The following is a 25,371-nucleotide window of genomic DNA, read 5'->3' on the forward strand; positions in this document are numbered from 1 at the left end:
GCTTGACTTGCATCTTATCAGGAACAAAACAACCGAATTGTATCGGTGTATTTCCTGTAGCGACGTTGTTCTAATTCCTGCCCTCGTGGTCTCGGGAATGTAAATAAAACGTAAGCCAGCAGGTTCTAATTTTGACCAACTGCCTCTCGAAAGGGATGTGATCGCTCTTGTATGCCATCAGTTATTTAGATATTATTTCTTTTCTCTATTTCCCACGTGTGTGTTTGTAAGAGCGCAAATGAGAGAACAAGTTTTAGACTGAAACTTATTTAGCAAATAAAATCCAAGGTACGTTATATACCATCTTTTATTTCATTAATATCTCGCTTCCCTCTTTTTCAGGAGTCTTCGTAGGTGGACGAATGGATCAAGAGGCTCTATGAATTGGAACATATTTGAAAATAAAGCATTTTGATGGCAGAGAGAACAAGTCGAAGAAAACTTCAAGGAATATATTGAATTAAACATAGGGAAAAAACGAAGACACGATCCTGTCGCTATAGTTTCCCAAGGAGTGTTTTCTCGCTCGGTCTTTATTTAATCGCCATAGCAGAAGGGCTTTTCTTTCTCTCTTTCTTTGAGAAACAGCTGATAAGAAGCCCTCGTGTGCCTGCGTCTCGATGAAGGAAAGTAAAAAAAGGAAGAGTGAAGGTAGCCGAAGAGAAATCTATAGACCGGCCTATCAGAAGGAGGATTAAAAGAAGCGTGGAAAATGGAAGCTGGCGGAGAAATCTTTCTTATAGAAGAAGAGAAAAGGTCGGCTACCCGGACTATCCAAGGTACGCGGAATTCCTCGGAGTTAATGTGGGATGTGGTGACCTGTCGGATGTTACGAAACCGCTTGAGTCGAGGCCCTCTCTATCGGTTCTGCCAAAGTGGCTGCCTTTTCCTCGAAACTCCACGTTCACTTGCTTTTTACAGCGTCCAACTTTCTTGCCCGACTTGACCCCATCAGTTATTCTCGGAGGGAGGTTGTTCTCCGGTAAGTGGCAGTTTCAGGTCAGTTAAAAAAAATAAAATCCTTTCCATCGTGAGATGATATATTTTTTCATTCAGCATTTTTCGACTTTATAAATTATCATTTATATTGGTGGTCTTTTTTTTTTACAGTTATAAAGTTATTGTATAAATGATAGAGAGATAAGAAAAAATTAAGAATTCAAACCCCTTTCTCCGTGCATAAAATGCTGTGAATTTTTTGCGGCATCCATTAGCATGAAAGTAACGCCATTTTATGATGTGAAAATATTAAAGCGTTGTTTTCGAGAGTATATTGTAGTATGTACAATACCTTCAGTCACTCCCGCGTCTTCTGGCAAAGCCGTCAAACAAAGCAGCAAATGGAATCACAAACTCTGCGGTTAAGGGAGAGGATATGTTGAATTGAATATATGAATTTTAGCCAAAGGCCAAGCACTCGGACCTATGAGGTCATTCAACGCTGAAACGGAAGTTGACAGTAAAAGGTTTGAAAGGTGTAACAGGAGGAAAACCCCGCAGTTGCTCTAAGATTCAAGTGTTAGGAGATGGTGGAAAAGTAAGATGAAGAGAATATGAAAGGAGTACAGGTAAAGGAACGGAAGGGGTTGCAGCTAGGGGCCTAGGGCACGCTGGAAAGAACCTTAATAAGTAATGCCTACAGTGAACCGCATGAGTACTGGCGGCACTATACCCCGCCCTACGGGCTTTGAGGGTGTAGGTTTCTCCGCATTCACTTGACAAGGGAAACCCATAAAAACACTTTACTTTTCTTAGTGCAACCGAGCTTGATTCGCGCAAAAGCCGTATATCAGTCATGTGGATTTCACAAATTATGTTCCTGCAACTCTTCCGTCATTCAGTTTCTATATATAATTTGCATAAAATGTCTCTACAACTACTTCCGATATGTTTATCAGTATTTGAAACCTGTCCCAATTCAGAAGTAAATTTCATTGATAATTTTTTTTCTACTTTTCGAACTAAAAAGGCACGTCGAAAATGCAAATCGCCTTTGCAGGTCACGTTCCATGCGAATAACGTGGAATTCGTATGGTGAAAGAGATAACATAAACCACAACTGAAAGGTAGTCGTCACTGTTATTGAGTGGGCAGTAATATCATTATGGGAGGTAAATTAAAAACGGCTGTTTTTTTAGCGATATCCTCAGGTTATACGGTTCTTTACTTGCAGTTATTTGCAATCATGAGGTTCATTCAAGAAAATTTTTAGTAGCCTTTTACTGAAAATATTTGAGTATATTTTGATGTATTTATCTACGTAAAGTGCGTCTAATTAGATTTTGGTTTATGTAAGTATATGGTTATTTCATTTTATGTCATATAATACAAAATCCATTTGGTGCCGCTTTCGAGCTGTAAAATCTGGTTTTTGCAGAATCGAGAAGTTGTCCCGTTTCTTTAGTTTTTCCCCCAGAGATTCTTCACATGGATGAATCCGAAAACGACACTACAGGAGAATACTTCCTTTGTGATGAATAAAACTCTTAACAAATAAAGAAATCCATTGTCCCTAATTCTGGTTGCGACTAGCTTGGGGAAAGAATTTGTTATTTGTGATATCAACAGCCATTTAGTCAGAGTTCGCTCTTTTTCAGACCCATCTTGATCAGTTTAATTCAAAACAAAAGTTCCTGATAGAACGTGATTAAGTGACACCGTAAAAATGCAATCGCACCAGAGAAATTCGCGGTTAGTGCACCTAATTTGCACCACACAGTATCTTTGTGTGGGTAATCTGCTCTGAGTTTCAATTATTTGGAAGGAATTTCTTGAACGTAAAGTTAATTTGCCTGTCGGTTCTCACACGTGTCTTTCCTGATAACTTTCTTATGATTCATCTTGAACTCGTGATCTTACGACTCAACATGAAATGGAGTCGTAGCATGGCATGGTCAGTCACACCTGGACCTTGTCCAAGGTTCAAGATGGACGTCAAGATCTCAAAAATTCATTGTTTTGTTTTTTTCGTGCTATTTTATCTCGATGACTGCGTCCATTCACGGTGTTGTACTTGAATTTGATAGGCTGTCTTAGCTTTCCTTCATATAATGAAGTTCAAGTTAGAGAGACAGGTTTAGTGTCTGTTAACTTCACTGATGTTCAAAGTATCGTGTTCAAATTTGGTGCATTGCCTCACCATCAAGTAAGACATGTTTTCATTTACACCCAAGATCATTTGATTGTGCTAGAGTTCAAGGTTAAGTTGTGTCACAAAGATTTTTGTCTTCCTGATAAATTTATTAACATTTCTGGCAATTGATTCAATTTTCTGTTGCTATGTCTCAAGCTAGGTTTGTTTTGACCTTGACCCAATGTTATTTGACCAGGTTCAGAGTCACGCAGACAGATTTTTTGAATTCTTTGACTGGCCATTACTTTGTTATACAAGCATATAAATAATGGTATTATTTGACTGGACAGTTTCCTAGTTGTATGTTCATCTGTATCCATGGGTGTAGTAAAGGAATGATGGAGAATGTATTGAATTACATACACCTACATACAGTTCATTCGTCTTTCACTGACTTTGTATTTATTTGTTTTAGTAGTTTCTTGCAACCTTTAATTTCGATTTTTTCCCCACTAAATGTGGTTAGATGATCAGATGTCTGCACCATGATACCATCATTTCAGTCTTATGAAAACTATTTTTCATAGAGAACTTTCCAAAAGTGGCGAGCGGTTAACTAAGGGTGTATTTTCAGATCTCTGTATAAAGCAGCTTTTGTCTCAGATTCCCTGTAGTGTTTAAGAGTAGGCTACTTACTATGCCCTTGCTACTGTTTGTGCGTGTGCGCTGTCATGCGTGTTTTTGTGTGAGAAACCCGAAAAAAGAAAGTGTTCCCTTTGTGTTTACCATGACAGTAGGAAAGCCATTTTTGCTCTTTCATAAAATGCATTTCCTCAAATGTTAAAAATATTTATTCCCTCGTAAGTATTGACTGTTCGCCGTCGCCATCACTCCTCGCATCATGGACAATTACTGCCAGGCTTCTTGCGCTGAGCCGTTAAAGATGTAAATTAGGAAAAGCAGTTGTTAGGTGAAGAGGCATCCGTAGTAAACGACGGGACCAGATGTTGTTAACTTGCCATCAGCCGGATCAGAAGGATCTCCGTGATTTGGTCGTTTGAATGCCTCACCTGTAGTCGTTAGCTCAATGGGCGCAGCATCTCGACACCATCGTCCCGTAGGGGGTTAGTGCCGTCAGTGGACCTGGACCTCGTGCGGTGCACTGTAGGCATTACTTGATCTTTGCAGCGTGCTTTCGGCCCCTAGCTGAAACCACTTTCGTTCCTTTTACTGTACGTCCTTGCATATTATCTTATGAATCCTAATACTGGATTCATAGTGCAACTGCGGGCTTTTCCTCCTGCTACACCTTTCAAACCTTTTCAATTTCCATTTCAGCGCTGAATGGCCTCATAGGTCCCAGTGCTTGGGCTTTGGCATAAATTCTATATTCAACTCAACACCATCGAAGTATGAGTTCGATCATTTGTGCTTCTCGGACTCCTTTCTAGGTGTTCGTATTTCAGGAGACGTAGAATTTTTTTTTATTGAATTTTCTTCTTAATTATCTGCGATTTGTTTTTATCACTTATAATTTATTTATGAAAGAACTTTGTTTGATTCACTGAAGAACTTAATCCTGGCATTATCTTTTATATTCAATCAGATCTATATTTCGTCAAATGAGAAACTTCGATTTAGACATATGATGCCAACGAACCAATGATAACCCTTTCAAATTATGAGAGAAATCCACGTCCCATCTCTGTGGTCTTCCTCTGGTGAGAACTCTTTAATTGCTTTGCAAAAATGTTCTTTGTTCATCAGTTAAGACCCAGTCGGCTGTCCGGGGAGAGCATTCTTATTCGGGGTCGATCGCATGAAAGAGCGTAGGTCGTAATATTTGCGTATATTTAAGAGAACTTTTGCCCAAAACCTTCTCCTGAGCAGCAATACCTAACCCGTCGCAGATTGGTCTTCGTACGGAACTTTTCAGCAGGAATTTGATACGTTGCATTGCCGTCTTTAAGGTCATCACATGGTCAATTTCGATGTAGGCATAACGATTGTTCAACCTATAGGTTTCTTTATACTTTGAAATTTCATGAACGTTGGGTGAAGTGACTGAAACATGGCACCATAGGATCATAGGGCTCTTGGAATACATCCTTGTATCTCACTTCATTAAATACAGCTTTGCTGCGTTTATGGCTACTTATCAGAATGGAAAATGCCTGCCAATCTGCTAGTCATTTTATCATTGACTCGATATACATGAATATAAGTGCAAATATTTTTGTTTATACATCTGTTGCTTGCAATATATTATCGTTTCTCATTATTTTGGTGCGGTATAGTGCACAATTCAAGGGGTACACGTGCGCGCGCGCACATACATAAATATGTGTTTGTGCGTGTGACAAAAATTCACACACACACACACACACACATATATATATATATATATATATATATATATATATATATATATATATATATATATATCCACTTGTACGAGGGTCACTTTATAATATTCCTTAATATTATGCCAAACTTATCGTTTAAAACCACGATGACAACACTGCTATCAAGATGGGTATAAGTTTACACTGACTCTGATATACCTTTTCCTGTCGAATTCAGGTTATGTAATCAGAATCGATATCAACCTATCACGGTGATAGCTGACCAAAGGCCAAGGTTCGAATCCTGATTGGGGCAAGTAGCATTGAACGCAATAGATCCCTTGTTTGCCCCAACCTGGATTCGAACCTAAGCCTTTAGTTTAGAATTGACCAGTGAGCTATCATTGTGATGAGTTGATATAGATTCTCAGTACAGAACTTAATTTCGACGGGAAAAGGTATATTAGTCATTGTCAACTTATAGTACCTATCTTGATAGCAGTGTTCATCGTTGTTTCTCATTTAAAGGCCCAGATTCGAATCCTGGTTGTGGCAAAAGTACTATATTCTCGTTTCCTATTGATTCGCTAATTGTTTTTCTCATGCCACAGCTATAAGGACTTAAGCCTTTGCAGGCTTAAGTTTTAGTAATTTAAGTTTTGTTAGCGACAAAATTGTTTAAAACAGTCCCTATGGATGTAAGTTATTCCCAAGGTATATTGAATTTCATATCAAACGACAGTTGTGGCTTAATTTTAAAGATTATTTGAAAATCACCCCTGTACAAGTGACCAAAAAATGTATATATATATATATATATATATATATATATATATATATATGTGTGTTGTGTGTGTGTGTGTGTGTGTGTGCGCGTGCGCTTAAAAAATCACAGTAGATGAACATGACTTCATTAAACTACCGAATGCCACAGGAAAATGATAGGCAGAAATCTAAGCGCTTTCGTCTTTTACGATGTCTTAATAAAGACTAAAGTGCTATATATATATATATATATATATATATATATATATATATATATATACATATATATATATACTATATATATATATATATATATATATATATATATATATATATAATCTTGAATGATTAGGGGTACTATTTTCCATTAAACATACATTACCATTTCTAGCTGACCATTGGTTTTTAATTATTTTCTGTTCTGTACTCTAGTGTTTTTTTTTCTTTTGTTTAGTCACCTGAGCTCGACAAGGGATGTTATATAGTTTCTCTCCATCATGTTTGAAGTTGATGAGAGTGATTCTCTACAAAACTATTAGTTCTCTTACTTTTCTGTAAACTAATTTCGATGATCTTTCATCATCGTATGTGTCTAAAAGATATTAAACAAGTACGGAAACTATGATATATCAAATTTTATAGTTAATATTTTAGATTTGAGTGATTAACAACATAACAACGAGACATAAAATCCCTAGTATCGATTTTTAAATAAATTGCATAAAACAATCATACACTTGTTTTTCTTTTTTAACATTATGGTTAAGAGCAATTACATACCTTGAAATTCTTGACCTATTGTACTTTAGCAGATTATGGACACCTTTGGTATTACATCATTAGCACTGTTCTCAGCAGAACAATCGTTATACATCGTTAAATTCACGTTTCCTAGTGATTCGCTAGTTTTTTCTCTTGTCACAGCTATAAGGACAACACTTTCCAACCTCAAGTTGTATTATCTAAGTTTTGTGTGACAAAATTGTTAAAAACATTCTTGCTCCACGCAGGTAGCGCAACTTAAAAAATCTCTCCACTCTCCAAGTGCTTTGCACTAGCTGAGAGATACCGTCATTCGTCAACGAGGTCTCGGGAGTCGGGAAGATCTTAGTATCCACATCTGTTTAAAGAGGAAAATAAGAATAGGAAAGACTTTATAAAAACATCTTGTACCCCGGAGAAAATATACTTGAATTGAACAAGCACAACGAAAAGCAAAGTAGACAGAGAAGGAGAACCGTTTCAAAGATTAAACCCGATTTTACTACTAATGTTTTTCACTGACTTAAAGTAGCAGCTTTAAAGGAGGACCTAATACGTACATCATTTGAACCCGCAGTTTTGTTATCAAATTCACCAAAATGCAAAGTCGAAGTTAAAGGTTTGTCCAAAAAAAATGGATTAATTTAAAAAAATTGTGTGAAGTTTTCGTATGTCTGTTATAACCAAGCTAGGTAGTAATTTACTTGGTAGATCTAGGGTACTTATCGGCGGCGGCCTAGACTATGGCAGTTGCGGTTTTTCTATGCAGTTTTACCTACTGAATAAAAATTTTAAGTAATAATTATTCGGACGACTGTAATTAACCCCCAGGGTCCAGTACTAAACACGGCGAAATACATTGGACGCCCCAATCCCTAGTGGATGTCGTATCCGCGGTTACGTTCCTTGCAGTCCGTGCGGAGTGCTTCTGTAGAAATACAGAAATAGGCTAGACCCTTTAGGTATATTTATCCTTACTTGGCCAGGGAGACTTCACAGTCCTGTATCCCTTCCCCCCCCACTAACATATTACTCTGTAAAATAAATTAGGTAGCTTAGGTAGTACTAGTATTTGGGTTTCAACTCTACCAAGTTATACATCAAGCCTACCTTATCTAGAATGTTGGGTCCTTACCTCTCTGGGCTGCTGAGGTTCACCCCCAGCACCCTCTCTCTAACACACCTAACCTACTTAGTATGTAGCTTCCTATAGGGTGTGGTGTTACTTTAAAAATCACATTTGAAACTTGCAGAGGTAAGCTATAACTAGTAGGTAGTGCCTAATAGGGCTCTTGGAGTATGTCCTTGTATCTCACTCTTTTGTACTTTCCATCAGTCAAAACACTTTATCCACTGTGGTTCTGTGAAAATATTGGAAATAATAACCTACCAATTTGTTACTAATATGAATGTCAGAAATACTATTCAAAACACACTTGAAACATAGGAAAATCATATTTGCAACTTCAGAATACAAAAATCATATTTGCAACCTTCAGAATACAATTAGCTTTGATTTAAATGATAAATTTGCAACATTCTGTAAAAATTATTTTAATCAGAATCAGAACTTGCTGAAGTAGGCTATTATGGGGCTCTTAGAATATGAACTTGTAGCAGTAGTATTTCACTCAATTGTATTTCCCCTCCCCAAAAAGCACAAGTGTCGTACTGTGGTCCCTATTAACGTTAGAAAGTCAGGGATTCCAGACTAATTATACCATTAATTTGTTACCAGAATGAACATTGAAAATGTTCAAAGCAACCTTAAAGAAAAAAAACACATATTAGCTGAAATAATCCAAGGAATAAGAATTAATGCTTGCACTAAGGAACAACGAAGATCTGAAGCTTGTTTGTTAACCTTCATCTTATATTTAGGAAGTATTCCTCAGCTCAAGTTGGAGTAGTAGTTGAACTTGATAACAAGGTGGTTAGGTGGTGGTTCTCCTCCAGAACCTCTTCAGGAAGTTGCAGTGGAGAAATTGGCCCACTGTTATGTAGCCCATCTTCTCGATAGAATGTACTCTTAGGTGTGCTTAGGAGGTGAAGTAGTTATTTCAATTACTATGTTGCTTACTTGTGATGTCTGATCAGGTAAGCAGTATAATTTACAGACCAAAAGGTTCCCTGCTGTCTAGTAGATTGAGCAAACTATATACCTTCCATTGACACACAATTCAGAGCTCTTTTCTTCTAACCAGTTTGGCTGAGAATAATGTCACTCAGAAAAAAAGATATTTATGGGTTTCCATTTACACTTTTTGAAGTTTCAAACTGAAATGGCAAAAGAGATGCCAAGACACTTTGATTCACCCTGAGATCTCTTCCAAATCCCATGGGATGACTAAGGAAACTTTGGGCCCTATCTGACTTAAAGTCCCATTCCTCCAGGATCTTTAATAGCTGACTCCATCAGAAGAGGCGAAGGGAATATCAGGAGAATGAAGCAATAGAAATCGTAGTGGACCACTCTGTCATCAGGATGTAAATGGAAACGAGGCTGGAGACCAGTCTGTGATCTCTCCTTTTGAACGAGCTTGTCCTACAGACTTGGTTCAAGATAAAAACTGCTATCCATGGGTGTTTCCATCAGAAAAGGCAACCTCTTTCAGTGGATATGAAGGACACTTAATTATAGGTGCCCATCCGTAAGTCATCCATAAAGTACCTCCACCTGTCTGAAATGGGACTTATTTACCAGTCCAAACCCCTGTGCTTTTGATTTTGACATTCCCAGGTTTTTGCATGTGTTCACCCTGGGTTTTGGCTGAGGCACATTCGCAGGCTTTATGCTTGCTGCATTACCTAGACAATTGGCTGGTTCAATCCAGACTCATTCAGAATAAGTATATCATTTCAGATCATAAGTGAATGTACAGCCTGAATGGTATGAAATGTACTAACCCAATTGTAACATAAATTTTAGTCTACAACACCCAGGCAACTTCACTCATATTCCAAATTACACTTAAAACTTCAGTGCATTGCATACATTAATATATAAATGATACAAACTTACTGCTTATTCAACTGGCGCATTCAGTATTCTTAACCTGAATTGAGATTGGCATGAACACAATCTTGACTTTGTAACCCTCATCCAAAGAACATTTTAAGAAATTCTCTTTATATTTAGATATGCATATCTCATAAAAGAATTTCCCTAAATGAACTTCCAAAAGGAATTTCTCTAAATGAACTTTTAGATGAATTTGAAGGCACCAACAACTATGGCTGAATCTCCCTAGTCATCCCTAGGTACAGCTACACTGCATCAGAGCTGTATGTAACGAGACTGATTGACTGACTGTCGTTGACCAATACCAAAATGTTTGACTAACTACTGAACCAACAAACAACTGACGACCAATACTTAAGCACTACGTATTACGTACACATACCGTATACTTACAATCTAACACATGGAATAACCAAACAAAGCTTCTCATAACTAAACACATACAACAAAACATAATATATAGGCAGTCCCAAGTTATCGGCTGGGGTTCCGTTCCGACGGCTTGGTGTTAAGCAAAAATTGCCAATAACTGAAAATCTGTGATTTTCAGTGCTGATCAGCAACGATAACCAGATTTTGGTGCTGATAACTGGTTAATGGCACTTCTGTTAGGTGTGTATCGGGGCTGATAACCAGAAATTGGTACATTTCAGCACCGAAAATCCATACAACCAGATCACTGATAACCGGGGACTGCCTCTATCTTTCTTACACATAATATGCATACTTTACGTACATAAGGAAAATGCACAAAACTATACCACAACTTGCAGAAAAGTACAGTCTATCTTGTCGAAGTTTCAACATGTTTTAGGGTCCTCGGAGGGCCAGTTGCTCCGGAACAGACACCACCTCCTCACATTTTGTTATGACATAGAGATTTAGATATAGTACTGGAAAACGTTAGAGCTTGTGACCAAGCAGGAGGCAAAATTTCTAGGTATCTTGATAGATATGGCAAAAGCAAGAGTTCCCATCAGGATCTTGCATTAGCAAGCTTAGGGAGCTTTCAGCACAGTTCCTCTTGCAACAGGAACAACCAGTTCAGGTTTTTATAGATAGCCCTCAGTCACCTGTTGTCTCTGGAGAAGCTCTGTCTTTTTAATGGAGTAGCATGTGGTAGAGCATACTTATGTGGGACTTTGCAGTAATATATCTACTGAGCTGGTCTTCCCAACCCCCATGGGAAACCAAAAGTTCTAATTTCCTAGAGTAAGGTTACAAACAAGCTATAGTACTTTGGCACAGGCCCATGGCATTCTCAGTATCACATATGCTTGGATGTACAGGAGGTTAAGGCCTGTCCACACGATCGGGCCTGATTGGCGGACCTCCCCTCTAACGGACACTCTTGACGGGCAAACCGTCAAATTGCCCAATGGGTCTTGTAGCAAAATCACCATGGTGGTGCCCGATGGCTTGAGCTTCGACCCTGGCAGACGTACGTTAACCATATACATTTCTTTTACTGAGCCATTCTTTGCACCATATTCTCTTCTTTTTCTTATTTTTCATCACACACAAAACAAATTATCTTGCTACACAATATCTTCTTTGCGGTAGGCATCATGTTTATCGTACTGCAATGAATGCACTACTGGCATCGTCGAGCACGCCCACCTCTCCATCGCCTCACCCGTGTGGACAACATTCACGGGTGATCCCGCCAGAATTTGCCCGTCAACCTCGGAGCACGCCGATCAGGCCCGCTCGTGTGTACAGGCCTTTACAGAGGCCATCCTTCCTCCTGGTCACAAATGAATTCAGGAATCGGATCTTTTTAGGGGGAAGATCAGCACCAGTCATGATCCATGTACAGTATCTTTTCTTTCTTTCCTGTCTTTCTTTAAATCCTTAGCAATAGAGAGAGAGAGGTAAGTAATTGGAAAAGTGGGTAAATATATAAATAATAGAAAATAGAAATAAAACAGATACCTGAAATTCAGGAGATATAGTATATGCTTCTCAAAAGTAAATTTCTTATCAAAAGTACACCTTAAGACCTTAAAAGTCACTGATATTAAAAACTACCAGTTTAAGTGTAAATCAGAGTGCAAAATCAAGTGTTCTTGACTGATTATCATACTTTGAGTTTTAGAAGGGTTAAGCTTCTTGCCTCAAAGCCTACTCCACTCATGAATTTGTGTTGTATCTCTATACAAGGATTCAATGATTCTACAACCACAGACCTAAAGTGCTGAGAAGGAACAAGAGTGAAAAGAGTAGCATCATCAGCATATGCAATCAGTTTGTCCTCCAGACCTTTCTACTTGTCACTAGTATGGAAAATAAACAGCAAAGGCCCAAGAACACTACTTTGAGGAACACTTGAAATGGCATTAATAAAGCTACTATACTAGTTGTTAACACTTACCCTTTGGGTTCTGCCTACATTTAAAATAGTATTAGTAAAAGATCCACCAATTTCCAGGGATCTTAGCTTGCAGAAAAGTGTTGTGATTTGCATGGTCAGGGGCTGCAACCAATCAAGCATGCCTCAGCAAGGAGTAAGTCTTCATACAAAAGATGAAAGTTTGTATTCTCATAGGAACAAATAGGAAATTTTAAGATGATTTAAATATAAGAGGCTGAAATATTTTGTTAAAATCCCACCTTTAACTATCCCAAAATTTGTCCATGTTCCAAAGAAAACTGTGAACACTTATTATTTACAAAATTAATAGTATCTCACTGCCAAGCCTGAATGACTATCAGCTTTACCAAAGTATTTCCATATAGATAGAGAGAGAGAGAGAGAGAGAGAGAGATATATATATATATATATATATATATATAATATATCTATATATATATATATATAGAAATATATAAAGATAATATATATATATATATATATATAATATATATATTATATATTTAAGGCTTCAGTATGTACACATGCTGTATTTTTTATAAACAAAAATAATCAGAAATTTTTTATTAGTATGTACATAGTGTCAGTCCTTGGCTTACATAAGGTCTGGCTTATGATATTCTGAGGTTATGGCATTTTTCAACTATATTCATCAAAAATTATTTTCTGGTTTACGGAGCTTGTTTCGGGGTTAAGATGCTGATCCAACGGAAGATATGTGGCTCCAAAACGACAGAATAATAAATATTTGCAAGTTTTTTTTTTTTTTTTTTTTAAATGAAAAATGCAGTTTACATTGTTTTCAGTATAGTACACCAAAAGCATTAATAGTAAGGCTTTCTTAGGATTTTTGATAGTTTTCAGCTTATGACGCTGCATAGGAATGGAACCCCAGTTGTAAACCAGGGACTGCCTAGTTCATTTGTCATTTACAGCGGTGCAGTACAGCATTTTTCTGTAACTTCTATGATTTTTTCAAAGAATAGTGAAAGCATGGACTTTTATCTGATACTGAATGATGAGCTTTATTTTTGCAGTAAAAATATTTTTTGTTCTTCTGAGTCTGCATGAAGATAGAAATACTGTTATAATGATATTTCACCACAGATGCCCCTGTACCCAGTTTTACATAGCTACAAACACATGCAAGTTAGTACAGAACTATGGAAGGCCAGTTTCTGGAGAAGATTGTCCAATTTCTGAAGGAAGTGGAATGGTTGTACGATTTTCCAGTAACTCAGGTAATTCAGAAATGTTCCTTAGTATGTACAATTATTTTGACTCATAAAAACCTGTCACATTATGACTGCCTTTCCAGGTGCACTCTAAAAAATAAGCTCAGCTCACTGTCAAGTTTGTTTGTCAGACTGAGCAGACCTGTTGATTTTGCTTCCCAGAACTTGACTAGTTTTTGTGCTTCCTCAATAAATTTTTCTTGTTTAGGCTGTATTCCAAATCTTGGTGGTAACTTTCCCTTTATAGTTTTACTTTCTGTTCCTTGGGTTTTAGTATCTGTGTTAAGTGCCGCTTATTTGAACTACCTCTGTTAATGTCTTACTGTCACTGCTGCTGCTGCTGCATACTGTAACACTAGTTGTCTTTAGAACAGCGGTTCTGTTTTCATTAGTTAGAAATGAATTAATTTAATACCAATTTTGAGATGGTATTTAGATTAAAATTACGTAGCAGTGCGTGATTAGTTGCAGTTAATGTTATTCGCCTGATACCATAATCATTACTTGTTGGATTTATGATTATCATGAGCAAGGGTTTTCTTACCTGCTTAGTTCATGTTATTTTGTGACAGATGGTAAAGAACTAGTCAGTGATCTGAACCCCTCTTAATCCCTTAGTGTCCAGAAGACCTTAATATAGTATCAGTTTTGTGGTAGTGCTTGGTAGTTCTCTTACTTGTCCAATGGTATTTGAGTGAAATTAGCTTGAATAGGCCTTATAATTAATTTGCGACATATGAGGCTTCAGTTATTTGAATTGAAGGTATTTTATGGATGAAGGTATTGTTGCTAATCTTGACTATTCCTAGCCCAGTCCATTTCATAGCAATTCCAGGTAATGAGGTTGGATGATAATAAATGGCAGCTTTTATCAGAGCTTAGCACTTTGGGTGGGTGGAATGCTAGTTGGCCTAAGAATGTAATGTAGGAAAGTTATGTTGGTAATCCTGGATTTTTACTTATCTCCCTGCAATTGTGGCCAACTTTGAGTTAAGGTTTGTTGGATGGTGCTGATGTTGATCCAACAGTAGTAATAATAAAAGGATGCTGAAAGTTACGTATATATAAGTGCTCATTATGGTTTTGAGATAAAGAAAAGAGACTCATTTGAATGAAGAAGGTATTTTTGACATTGATTTGAAGTATGATCTTTCCATTGCATTCCAGCTCCGAAACTTTACAATTTTTAATCACACCTCTTTAAAATCTCCTCCAGTTGCTATGTATGTACGTACTGGTAAGCGTCCATTTCTTTGCTGTGGAGAGTACAATCCTTATGAGTACATCATTAATTCATACTGTTGTTTTTTTTATTAATAGAATACTTGCCAGTTCATCTTCTTGTTATTTGGACGAAATTATGTGAATCTATCCATATTAAGAAATGTCTCTCTTTTAATACATTCCATTCTAACCACAGTATGGTGACCCTTCTTTTCTTAATTTTTTCTGCATGTACATTTCAGGAATTGGAAATTCTTTATTCCAATTATATTTTGTAATCTTGAGCACATCTTGTGACACAGTTGATTACATTTTAAACACCATCCCAAGTTCATCCCTACAAATCTTCTGTTGCATCCTCATGGCCACTTCTCTGACTTTTTCCTGTGCTTCCTTTCCAGTCAAGCTCTATTTTGTGTATGTTGATTTTTGTGCCTTGCCTCTCATCTCCATTCAACTCTTCCCTCTTTCAGACATTTCTATAATGTTTTCCTGTGAGTTTGCAGTAAATTTCCCTAGGCCATTCCTTTCTATCCTTCTTTGGCTTCCTCCATTACTGTGGTAAAAAATAAAGGACTTTGTAGTGATCCTTGATCAGTGCCAACATTGATATCTGATTCTTCTTATGTGCATGTTGTTCTCACTGGTATATTAATATCATTAGCCTGATGAGACATTCTGGTACTTTGATTTTCTATTACCAATGGAATTGCTTGCCTAGAGACTGTCAAATGCTTTCTCAAGATCTCTTAGTATAAGGTTTAATCTCTTCCCTATGGTAATAATTCTGTAATTGGCTTGTCATCAAGACTGCCTGTGTGCAATCATTTTAGAACTTTATCTAGCAGCATCTCATAATTTGCTTGTATAATCAAACTAGCTGACCAACCCGGCGCTGCCTAGGAAAAATCTGAATGACAAACGATAAACTCTTTTGCTCTCTCTCCTCCCAACCCCCCCAACAACCTCCCCCGTCCCCTCTCTCTCGCTCTCTCTCTCACGCCTCTCTCTCCTCCTCTCTTCTCTCCTCTCTCTCTCTTTCTCTCTCTCTTCTCTCATCCAAATCCTCCTCTCTCCCTCTCTCTCTCTTTTCTGTCAAGATAGTTGCTTCAGTCCCATAGCCCAGCATTTTTGACATTTTATATTTCACCACTTCTCACCCCCATTCCTACTAGAGTTGAACTTGAAGGTCACCAGGAGAGTGTCTGTTTATCCCAGTGACCTCAAAAACTATGAAGTAGATGCAAATATCCATAATTTTTTTGGGGGGGGACTGAACTTGGATTTAAGGGGCATCAGGAGTGTCACTATTCATCTCGGCGACCTCAAAAGCTATGGGTTAGACACTACTGTCTTTAGTTTTCTGTTATTTTCAGATGTCACCACCTTCCCACCCCATCTTCCTATTGAGACTGAACTTAGACTTAAAGACATCGAGAGTGTCACTATTCATCTCAGCAACCTTGAAAACTATAAATTGGACATTAACCCTCTTAAGCCGGAGCCCTAAAAATCAAAACGTCTCCCGTATGCCGGGCCTGGTTTGGAGTGAGCGCGGAAGTGGAAAAAATAATTTTTTCAAAAAATTACAGCGCGCGTACTTTTGAAGATTAAGAGTTCATTTTTGGCTCCTTTTTTTGTCATTGCCTGAAGTTTAGAATGCAACCATCAGAAATGAAAAATAATATCATTATCATATGTAAATAATGCGATATATGGTAGCGAAAAAAAAAATTCATACATAATTGTATTCAAATCACGCTGTGCAGAAAACGGTCAAAGCTAACCAGTTACTTTTTTTTGCGTTGTATTGTACACTAAATTGCGATCATTTTGATATATAATACATTGTAAAACAATAAAAGTAACACCGGAAAAATATTATCACAAAATGATGTACGAATTCGTAACGCGCGGACGCAAAAAAATATTTTTTTCAAAAATTCACCGTAATTCTAAATAATGTTCTAGAGACTTCCAATTTGTTTCGAAATTAAGACAAATGATTGAATATTACGATACTGTAAGAGTTTTAGATTAGAATTGCAGATTTCGACCATTTCGGACGAGTTAAATTTGACCGAATGTCGAAATTTTAATATATATATTTTTTCATATGCACATATTTCGAAGATGGAAAAAGCTACAACCTTCAATTATTTTTTATTGTATTCTTCATGAATTTGCGCACATTTTGATATATGAAACTCTAAATAAAAGGAATATGAAAAGGAGCAAATATTAGGATAATGCCATGTACGTATTTCGGAGACTTGCGGCCGCGAATCGGCGCGCGGAGTGAAGGTAAATATATTTTTCAAAATTCACCATAAATCACAATATTGTTTTAGAGACTTCAAATTTGTTTCAAAATGAAGAAACATGACGGAATATTACTAGGCCGTAAGAGTTTTAGCTTACAATTGCGTTTTTTCAACTATTTCGGTAGAGTCAAATTTGACCGAACGTGGTTTTTTTTCTATTTATCGTGATTTATATGCAAATATTTCGAAAAAAGAGAAAAGCTACAACCTTCAATCATTTTTAGTTGTATTCTACATGAAATTGCGCACATTTTCATATATAAAACTTTATGAAACAGCTAATTTTAAATGGTGCAAACATTTCGACAATCGCACAAAAAAATTCTGATTTTTTCGGAAGAGTTACCGCGCGAACGTAATTTTTTTTTTTTTTCATAAATTCACCATAAATCAAAATATTGTGCTAGAGACTTCCAAGTCGTTGCAAAATGAAGGTAAATGATTGAATATTACTAGAATATAAGAGTTTTAGCTTACAATTGCGTTTTCGACCATTTCGGTAGAGTCAAAGCTGACCGAAAGTTGAAATTTTTGCACTTAACGTTATTTATATGAAAATATTTCAAAACTGATAAAAGCTACAACCATGGGTTGTCTTTTGTTGTATTGTGCATGAAATTGCGCACATTTCCATATATAGAACTTTATGTAACGGCAAATTTAAAAGGGTGCAAACATTAGGACAATCGCACGAAAAAATTTATCGGAAGAGTTATCGCACGAACGTAAGGAAAAAGTTTTTTCATAAATTCACCATAAATCGAAATATTGTGCTAGAGACGTCCAATTTGTTGCAAAATGAAGGCAAATGATTGAATATTACTATAATATAAGAATTTTAGCTTACAATTGCGTTTCTCGACCATTTCTGTAGAGTCAAAGTTGACCGAAGGTTGAAATTTTTGCACTTATCGTTATTTATATGAAAATATTTCAAAATTGATAAAAGCTACAATCATGAGTATTTTTTAGTTGTATTGTGCATGAAATTGCGCACATTTTCATATATAATACTTCATGTAAAGGATAATTTAAAATGGTGCAATAATTATGTCAAAGTGACGAAATAATTTCCGAGATGTGTCACTGATACTTTTTAGTGCGATAAGAAAGAAATTCGCGCTTGCGCGCCTGCGTAGCGATTGTAAACAAAACAACGCCTTGATCCGTGAACTCCCAGCATCCCCCAAGGCGCGTGATACAAAAGTTTTCGGCTGGTAGGCCTATAAGTATTTTTCCGCGAATTTTTAAAAAAACTTTTTTGAGCCGACGTATGATACGTCCAATCGGCATACGGGAGACATTTTGACTCGACGTTTAATACGTCCAATCGGCGTAAGAGGGTTAATATCTGTCGTTTTCAGTTATTTTTACATGTTATCCCCTTCCCACCCTTCTTATTGGGGTTGAACTTGGACTTAAAGCCCATTGGAAGTGTCACTATTCATCTTGGTCACCTCAAAAACTATGGGTCAGATACTAATGACTGTCATTTTCAGTTATTTTTGCATGTCACCCCCTCCCAACCCCCCCCCCCCCCTTCCTGTCAGGGCTAAACTTGGACTTAAAGGGTATTGGAAATGTCACTATTCATCTCAGTGACTTTGAAAACTATGGAGTAGAAAAACTATGGATTTGGCACTAACATTTTTTTTACCCCCTTCCCACACCTTTTCCCCCCGCCTTCTACTGGGGTTGAGCAATGAATTAAAGGGCATCAGAAGCATCACTATGCATCTTGATGGAACTAGAACGTGGACTAATATGGCATCAGGAGTGTCATTATTCGTCTCTGCAACCTCAAAAGCTTTGGATTAGACAGTAATATCTGTTATTTTCGGTTATTTTTATGTCAGCCCCTTCCCACTCTATTTCACCCCCCTCCCTATTGGGGCTGAACTCTGACTTGAAGGGCATCAGGAGTATCACTATTCATCTTAGTAACCTTGAAAACTATGGATTAGACACTATCTGTTGTTTCTGGTTATTTTTACATCACCCCCTTCCCACCCACCCTTCCTATTTAAGCTGAACTTTGATTTGAAGGGCATTGAGAGTGGCACTGTTCAACTAAGTGATCTTGAAAACTATAAGTTAGACATTAAATATGTTGTTTTTTATTACTTTTACATCACCCCCTTCCCACCCCAATTCATTCCCTCTCCCTATTGGGGCTGAACTTGGACTTGAAGGGCATCGGGTGTCACTATTCATTTCAGTGACCTTTTAAAACTATTGGTTAGAGACTAATATATGTCGTTTTTTGTTATTTTTACGTTACCTTCTTCCCACCCCCTCCCTACTGGGGTGACCTTGGACTTGAAGGGCATCTGGAGTGTCACTATTCGACACTAATATCTATTGTTTTTGGCTAATTTTATGTCACCCCCTTCCCTCCCTTTTTCACCCCCTCCTCTTTATTGGGGCTGAACTTGGACTTGAAGGGCATCAGGAATGTCACTACAGCATATTAATCTCATTGATCTCATAAACTATGGATTAGACACTATCTGTCGTTTTCAGTTATTTCTACTTTTCCCCTCCCCACATCCCCCTTGGTGCCGTGATGCCAATTTATATGTATACCAAGTTTGGTTGAAATTGCTCACTGCATGTCAGTGTCTGTGGCACATACACACACATACAAACAAACATCCATTTTTGTATAAATATTCCTACAGATAATAGTGCAACTACTTTTCCTTTGGGTATTAAAGGAAAAGTGTCATACTTTTTCCCCCCTCACTTTGATACCCTCCTTTATCATATTTTCATAAATTCTGGTTTGCTCATCACTGACTGGGTGTGCAGCGCTTTCAAGAAATTGTTTATAATTCCTGGTGATCCTGGGACTTTAGCCACTCTCTATCGTGTCAAGGGCTCTTCTGATCTCATCCACTTCATATTTATTCTTTTTTTCTTAGCCGAGATACAAAATATTCCTTTCATCAACTTTTAGAAAAGTAATGGTTGAAAAAAAAAGACTGGGTATACGTAATGGGATATGTTTATAAACAAATACAGAACACTAATATACAATTCTAGTAAAGACTAGCTTGAATGTATTTAGTATTGGTTTGTAGAATGACAGTTGGAAAGTCATTCCTGTGATGGTTGCAGCATAAGCAAAACTCCTCATTATTTCATGACAATTTCAGTGGTTTCAATCATGCTACAGAAATTGTACCAGTGGAATCCATTTTGAAGGGAAAATAGTTTAAAAGTAAACTAACTTTGATGGCCTTTCCTTATGTCTGACATACTTCCATTATATATAAACAACTTTGCTGCCATAAAGCATCCAGGAAGTTTATAGATGTGGTTAGATTATATATCAGAGCAGGAATAGAATGATTGATAGCAACCTAGAGGTTTGCATGACTAAGTATGAGTATTATTTGAAAGGTATGTCTGTTGGTGGCTGTCAGACCACCCAAGTAGCACTTCAATTAAAATCAAATAACAAGAAATCCCTCTGGTTTGATTGATTTATGGGTTTTAGGCATAATGCCAAGCACTGGGGCAATTAAGGCCATTCAGTGCTGAAACGGAAATTGATAGTGAAAAGGTTTGAAAGGTGTAACAGGAGGAAAGCCTTGCAGTTGCACTATGAATCAACTGCTGGGAGAGGTTGGACAGTAAGATGGAAGAAAGATGATATGAAAGGAGGTACAGTTAAAGGAATGAAAGCAGTTGCAGCTAGGGGCCGAAGGGACACTGGAAAGAACCTTAAGTAATGCCTACAATTTACTGCATGAGGTGCATTGATGGCATTACCCCCCTATGGGGGAACCCCCTCTGGGTGATTTTACAATCCAGGCATTGTTTTACGTAGAGTATGGAAATTTACGATGTATGCTCTAGTGAACTGCATTAGGCAGTATGAAGATGTCACTTATGGCGGGCAATTGCACTACAGATACCAGAATTTAGTGATTGTGTGCAGGCCAGGTTATGTCAGCCTGTTGATTTCCATGCACATTTCATAAGAATATCTGCAAGATGACTTTTTCTGGCTGGAGCAAGTGATCTTGACAGTGCACAGTCCAATTATAGATATGGATTTGCCATCACAGTGATGGAGTTTAAGAGCACTGAAGACCAAGGTTGACTCTAACTTCTATGAAATGTACAGGAACACTATTAATTTCATAGGTCTCTAGTCAGATAGACAGCTTCGGAGCTACTACATTACCTCTCATTCAGGTTGCAAAATCAATATACTATGTATAATTTTATGTTAATTGTGATTGCTGCATCAGCTGCATTCTCTTTGTTTAAAGCCTTTTTGGTCTTTCTTATGATTGCTCTTATTTTATTATTGCATTTTGTCATTAATTCTCCTAGTTGATGCTGCAATCACTTGTAATAATGTTTTATTACAATTTATACATACACATACAACTGTTCAGAACAGAGCTTGTTGGAAGAAGGAAGCCTTGCAGGATGATGGAGCACAGTCAGGTCATCATCACTGAGGTCGTTGCATTTCAGAATTTAAAGTTTTTAAACCTGGAATAAGACTTTTTATATATGTAACTTACCAAGTAATTGCATTGCTCACAATTTCCCTTGCCAGCAGCTAGTGTTGGTGTAGGTGAACTAGACCCACCCACTTTCAGGGTAAGAGGAAAAACTTCAGCAGGGAGTTCAGTTGTGAGCAGTCAGCTTAGATTTTGGATTTTCGACACTTTTCCATTTGAAGGTTCTTTTGGTGAAGTATTGGTAGCCTATGGCTTTGTATTTTTGTCAAGTGCTCTTATCAAGACCATTTGTTCTAATTTTTGACATTTTACTTAATTTTGACATTGATTAAGACTGATTGTTGACTTGTTATTTTCATTATGTCTGATTATTTTCATTATGTCTGACACTAATGCAACTTACCTTATAGTATTGCAGCAAAGGCTGCAGTATGAGACTTACTACAGAAAAGTATGACACACATTTTGAGTATAGAATGTAGGGGACAAGAGTGTTCAATTGATTGAACCTGTGACAAATGTTCAGAGTAGGATGCTATAGGTGGAAGGTTTTGGGCTCTCATTTAGCAAAATTAGATAGGGGTAGAAAACATAAGGCGGCCACTAGAGCAGAGACTAAGACAGTAGATTGCAAGACTACATAAATCTGCCAAGTCTTCTGATAATCATAATATTCCTATCGTTTCTATGCTTGCTCCTCCTGTGTCACCTGTTCCCAGTCCTTCAACTATTCAACTTGCTCCTTTACCCAGCTCCCACACTTCCAAACCCAACCCCCTTGCTAGCCTCTAGTCAAAGATTGTATGTAATTTCAATAGCAAGTTGGGATTAATAGTAGATAGAGTTATACAGTTAGCGAATAGCGAATTCAGTGCGAGTCCATATGGACAAAGAAGAGAGAAAAAGTGTTAGTGAAGTGTTGGTGGGGTCTGCCCATGGGTAGTTGGCCCCCTCAGTCAGACCTGTTGCAGCATCCCAGGTAGTGACAATGGATGGCCGTTGGAAAGGTATCTAGACGGAAGTGAGTAGGCTGTCCTCAAATTCTGAGGTTCCAGCCCTGAGAAGAGGTGCCAGTGGTGCTTTAGTGACGGATCACAGCCACTGAAAAGGCCTGTGGCAGACTCAGTCAGCTACCCACCAATGCCTTGCAAGGGATTTAGAGAACCACTGCAACTGCCTTCGTGTCTGCTCTGAGACATTCCTCTTCCTCTTGCAAGTGCCCAGTGGTGCCCTAGTATCCAAGGATAGCCGAGTTCCTATATTTGAACCAAAATCGAAGGGCAGGGCAGAGGTAAAACAGATTAATACAGCTTTACCAAATTTTATGTTGGAGAACATTTGTTTATGTTTATCTGGGGTGATCCTTCTTCCTGGCATCGACTCGTACATTCCAGAGGCTGAAGACCAAGACCAAATCTCGGCCGTGACCCAGCGCTGTCACAGTTTTAACGTTGATTTACTGGTTCACTAAAAACAGGATTGTTTTCATCTTTAGTTTCTTGAAGCAACCGACATATGGTTCTTTCACAACTCCCGCTGCAGCAGTCACAATCCATCAGTCTTGAGATGTCAATTTATGGTCTGCCATTTCTTCTTTTTTGCTGTAAATATTTAAGATTGTTGTACAAGATTTCCTTCTCCTGGGCACTTAGGCGTGCTTTTAAGGGACTCTCCATTGTCATGTATTGTTGGGGCAAGGTCATGAAATGGAATAGAAGACTTCGTGACCATACAGTACATTTTAGTCCTGGAGTCAGGTTTGTTTATTTGACTGTCTGAGTCAGTAAGCTTGGAAAAGTATTTCTAAACTGAAATTTTGTGTAGATTTCAAGTATCAACTTCTTACTTGCACCAGCCTGACCGTTTTTGTGATATATAAGGCATTTTCCTAGATGATACCTGGCAATATTGCAATACGTATGTGTCTGTTATGTGAATGAATGCTTATTAAGATGTATACATCACAGGAATCAGTAAAAGGCAATAAAAGATGATTTTAATGAAAAAAAGGCTTTATTCAAAGTAGGCTATATATATCAGATATCAGTTGTGATTATTTTCAAATTTAACACTTTTTGTTTTATTACCTACATGCAATATGGTAGCATGTAAAAAGTTTCAATCACCTATAAGCAATCAAAGTTTTGGAACTTCAACCTGCTCTAATTTCTTTATTTTTCAAGATACAAAGTTGAAATTTGTATGAGGGGAAGTATTTTCAATCAGAAATATCATAGTATGCATAAAAAAAATTAGAGTTCAACCCCACCCCTGTTAATTTTCACCTTTTCACACGACCATTGGCCACTTAGCTTTTAGCTACAGAATCAATAGCACGTCCTGACATAGAGAATGCACAAAAATATCACGGAAGCTGCAAATTCACAAAATAATAAGTAAAAATAGTGGCTGCAATCACAGGTTTGTTATAATCTGCGTGGAAGGCTGAAACTTTGGGCATTCGGTACCAGCCTGGCATTCCCAGGAACTGAGTGGTGAAAGGCCATTCTGTTTTACAAACTTCCACTTGATGACAACAACTTGCCATATGGTTGAAAATCACATTCATAATAAAGGATTATTTACCCTATGTTTTTGTATGGAAATGGCCTCTTGCACCTTCCCATATGAAAGTTAGATATGTTGGGAAGCTGATCAGGCGAAAAAAGCCATTTTCAAAAGTTGTGGCGAGAGGCCCTTCTAATGCTGAATGCCTCATATCAAAGACATTCACTAGCCATACAAGGTAAATAGAAAGTTTAGATTTGATATCGTGGAACATATGAATACACATATGGACATGTTATTGTTATCAAAGTTCCAATTAGTTATACAATTATAAATTTCTAAGGCATAATATATCCATACAGAAGGTATTTCATTGGTACTGTACTTAGAACTGCAACTTATTCCAAAGCTAAACAGAAGCTAAATCAGGGACATACATTTGAATTCAGACCTACATCTCAAGTGAATAACTATTTTTTGTCATCTAAGACATCACTTTCCTCTGCTTCATTTTCAGTGTCACTTGCCTCATTATTAACTTAACTTCTTCAGTTTGATCACTGAGACAATCAGGAACCATGGGACCTGTGAGCCAATTCAGCATGTACTTTCCCTTTTCCTTAGTCCATCCGTTACCATGTGGATCAAGCTAATTAATGTTGTTTTTCATCTGATGACTTCCACATGTTGGCAATGAAGTTTGCATGAAGGACATGCTACTTGAGGGTTGCTTAGCATGGAGAAAGCATAGATAGTTCAATTCCTTTGATATTTTTCAAAGGAGTGTTAGTCTTTGGACTGGTACTTCACAATGAAGATGTTGAAGCAGGCAATGTTAACGTCTTTAACCTTGTTTTGTCCATGCAAAACACACACAAACTCTTCCAACACAAGGTATATGTCTTCAGCCATTGTTGAAGAGCCAAGTTCTCCAAATGCTCTTCTGAATCTTGGAGAATTTTCTATAATATTCAATGGACATATTTTTCCTTGGCCCTTAAATGAATGAGAATAGTCACAGCCAGTGAAGGCATGCATACCTGGTAATGCTTCACAAAGTTCTTTCCCCAATGTGTCTGCCAGCAATGTTACATCAATGTACCTGCAACTATTGTTGTTTGAATTTCCTACATCCATATATATTGTGACAGAATTATTCAAACTGGCATGATGCAGCAGAATCATCAGCACATCAGTGTCATTTGCTCTTAGTGATGATGTGGTTGGGGTTGAGGATGTGAATATGTGTCACGTG

General features: G+C 37.5%; 1 protein-coding gene across 6 annotated transcripts in view; it reads left to right on the forward strand.

The window, feature by feature from the left end:
- Positions 1–25,371, forward strand: part of LOC135221910 (uncharacterized) — a 210,092-nt gene that overhangs the window by 77,735 nt on the left and 106,986 nt on the right. The window contains exons 2-3 of one of the 6 annotated variants that reach the window (XM_064259919.1): positions 343–779; positions 13,449–13,582. In XM_064259919.1, coding sequence (XP_064115989.1) covers positions 13,505–13,582 — 78 coding nt within the window. In that variant the 5' untranslated portion in view covers positions 343–779; positions 13,449–13,504. The other 5 variants (XM_064259918.1, XM_064259921.1, XM_064259917.1 and 2 more) reach the window with 5 other exon arrangements.

Source organism: Macrobrachium nipponense, chromosome 3 (genome assembly GCF_015104395.2).
Source record: "Macrobrachium nipponense isolate FS-2020 chromosome 3, ASM1510439v2, whole genome shotgun sequence".
NCBI lineage: Eukaryota > Metazoa > Arthropoda > Malacostraca > Decapoda > Palaemonidae > Macrobrachium > Macrobrachium nipponense.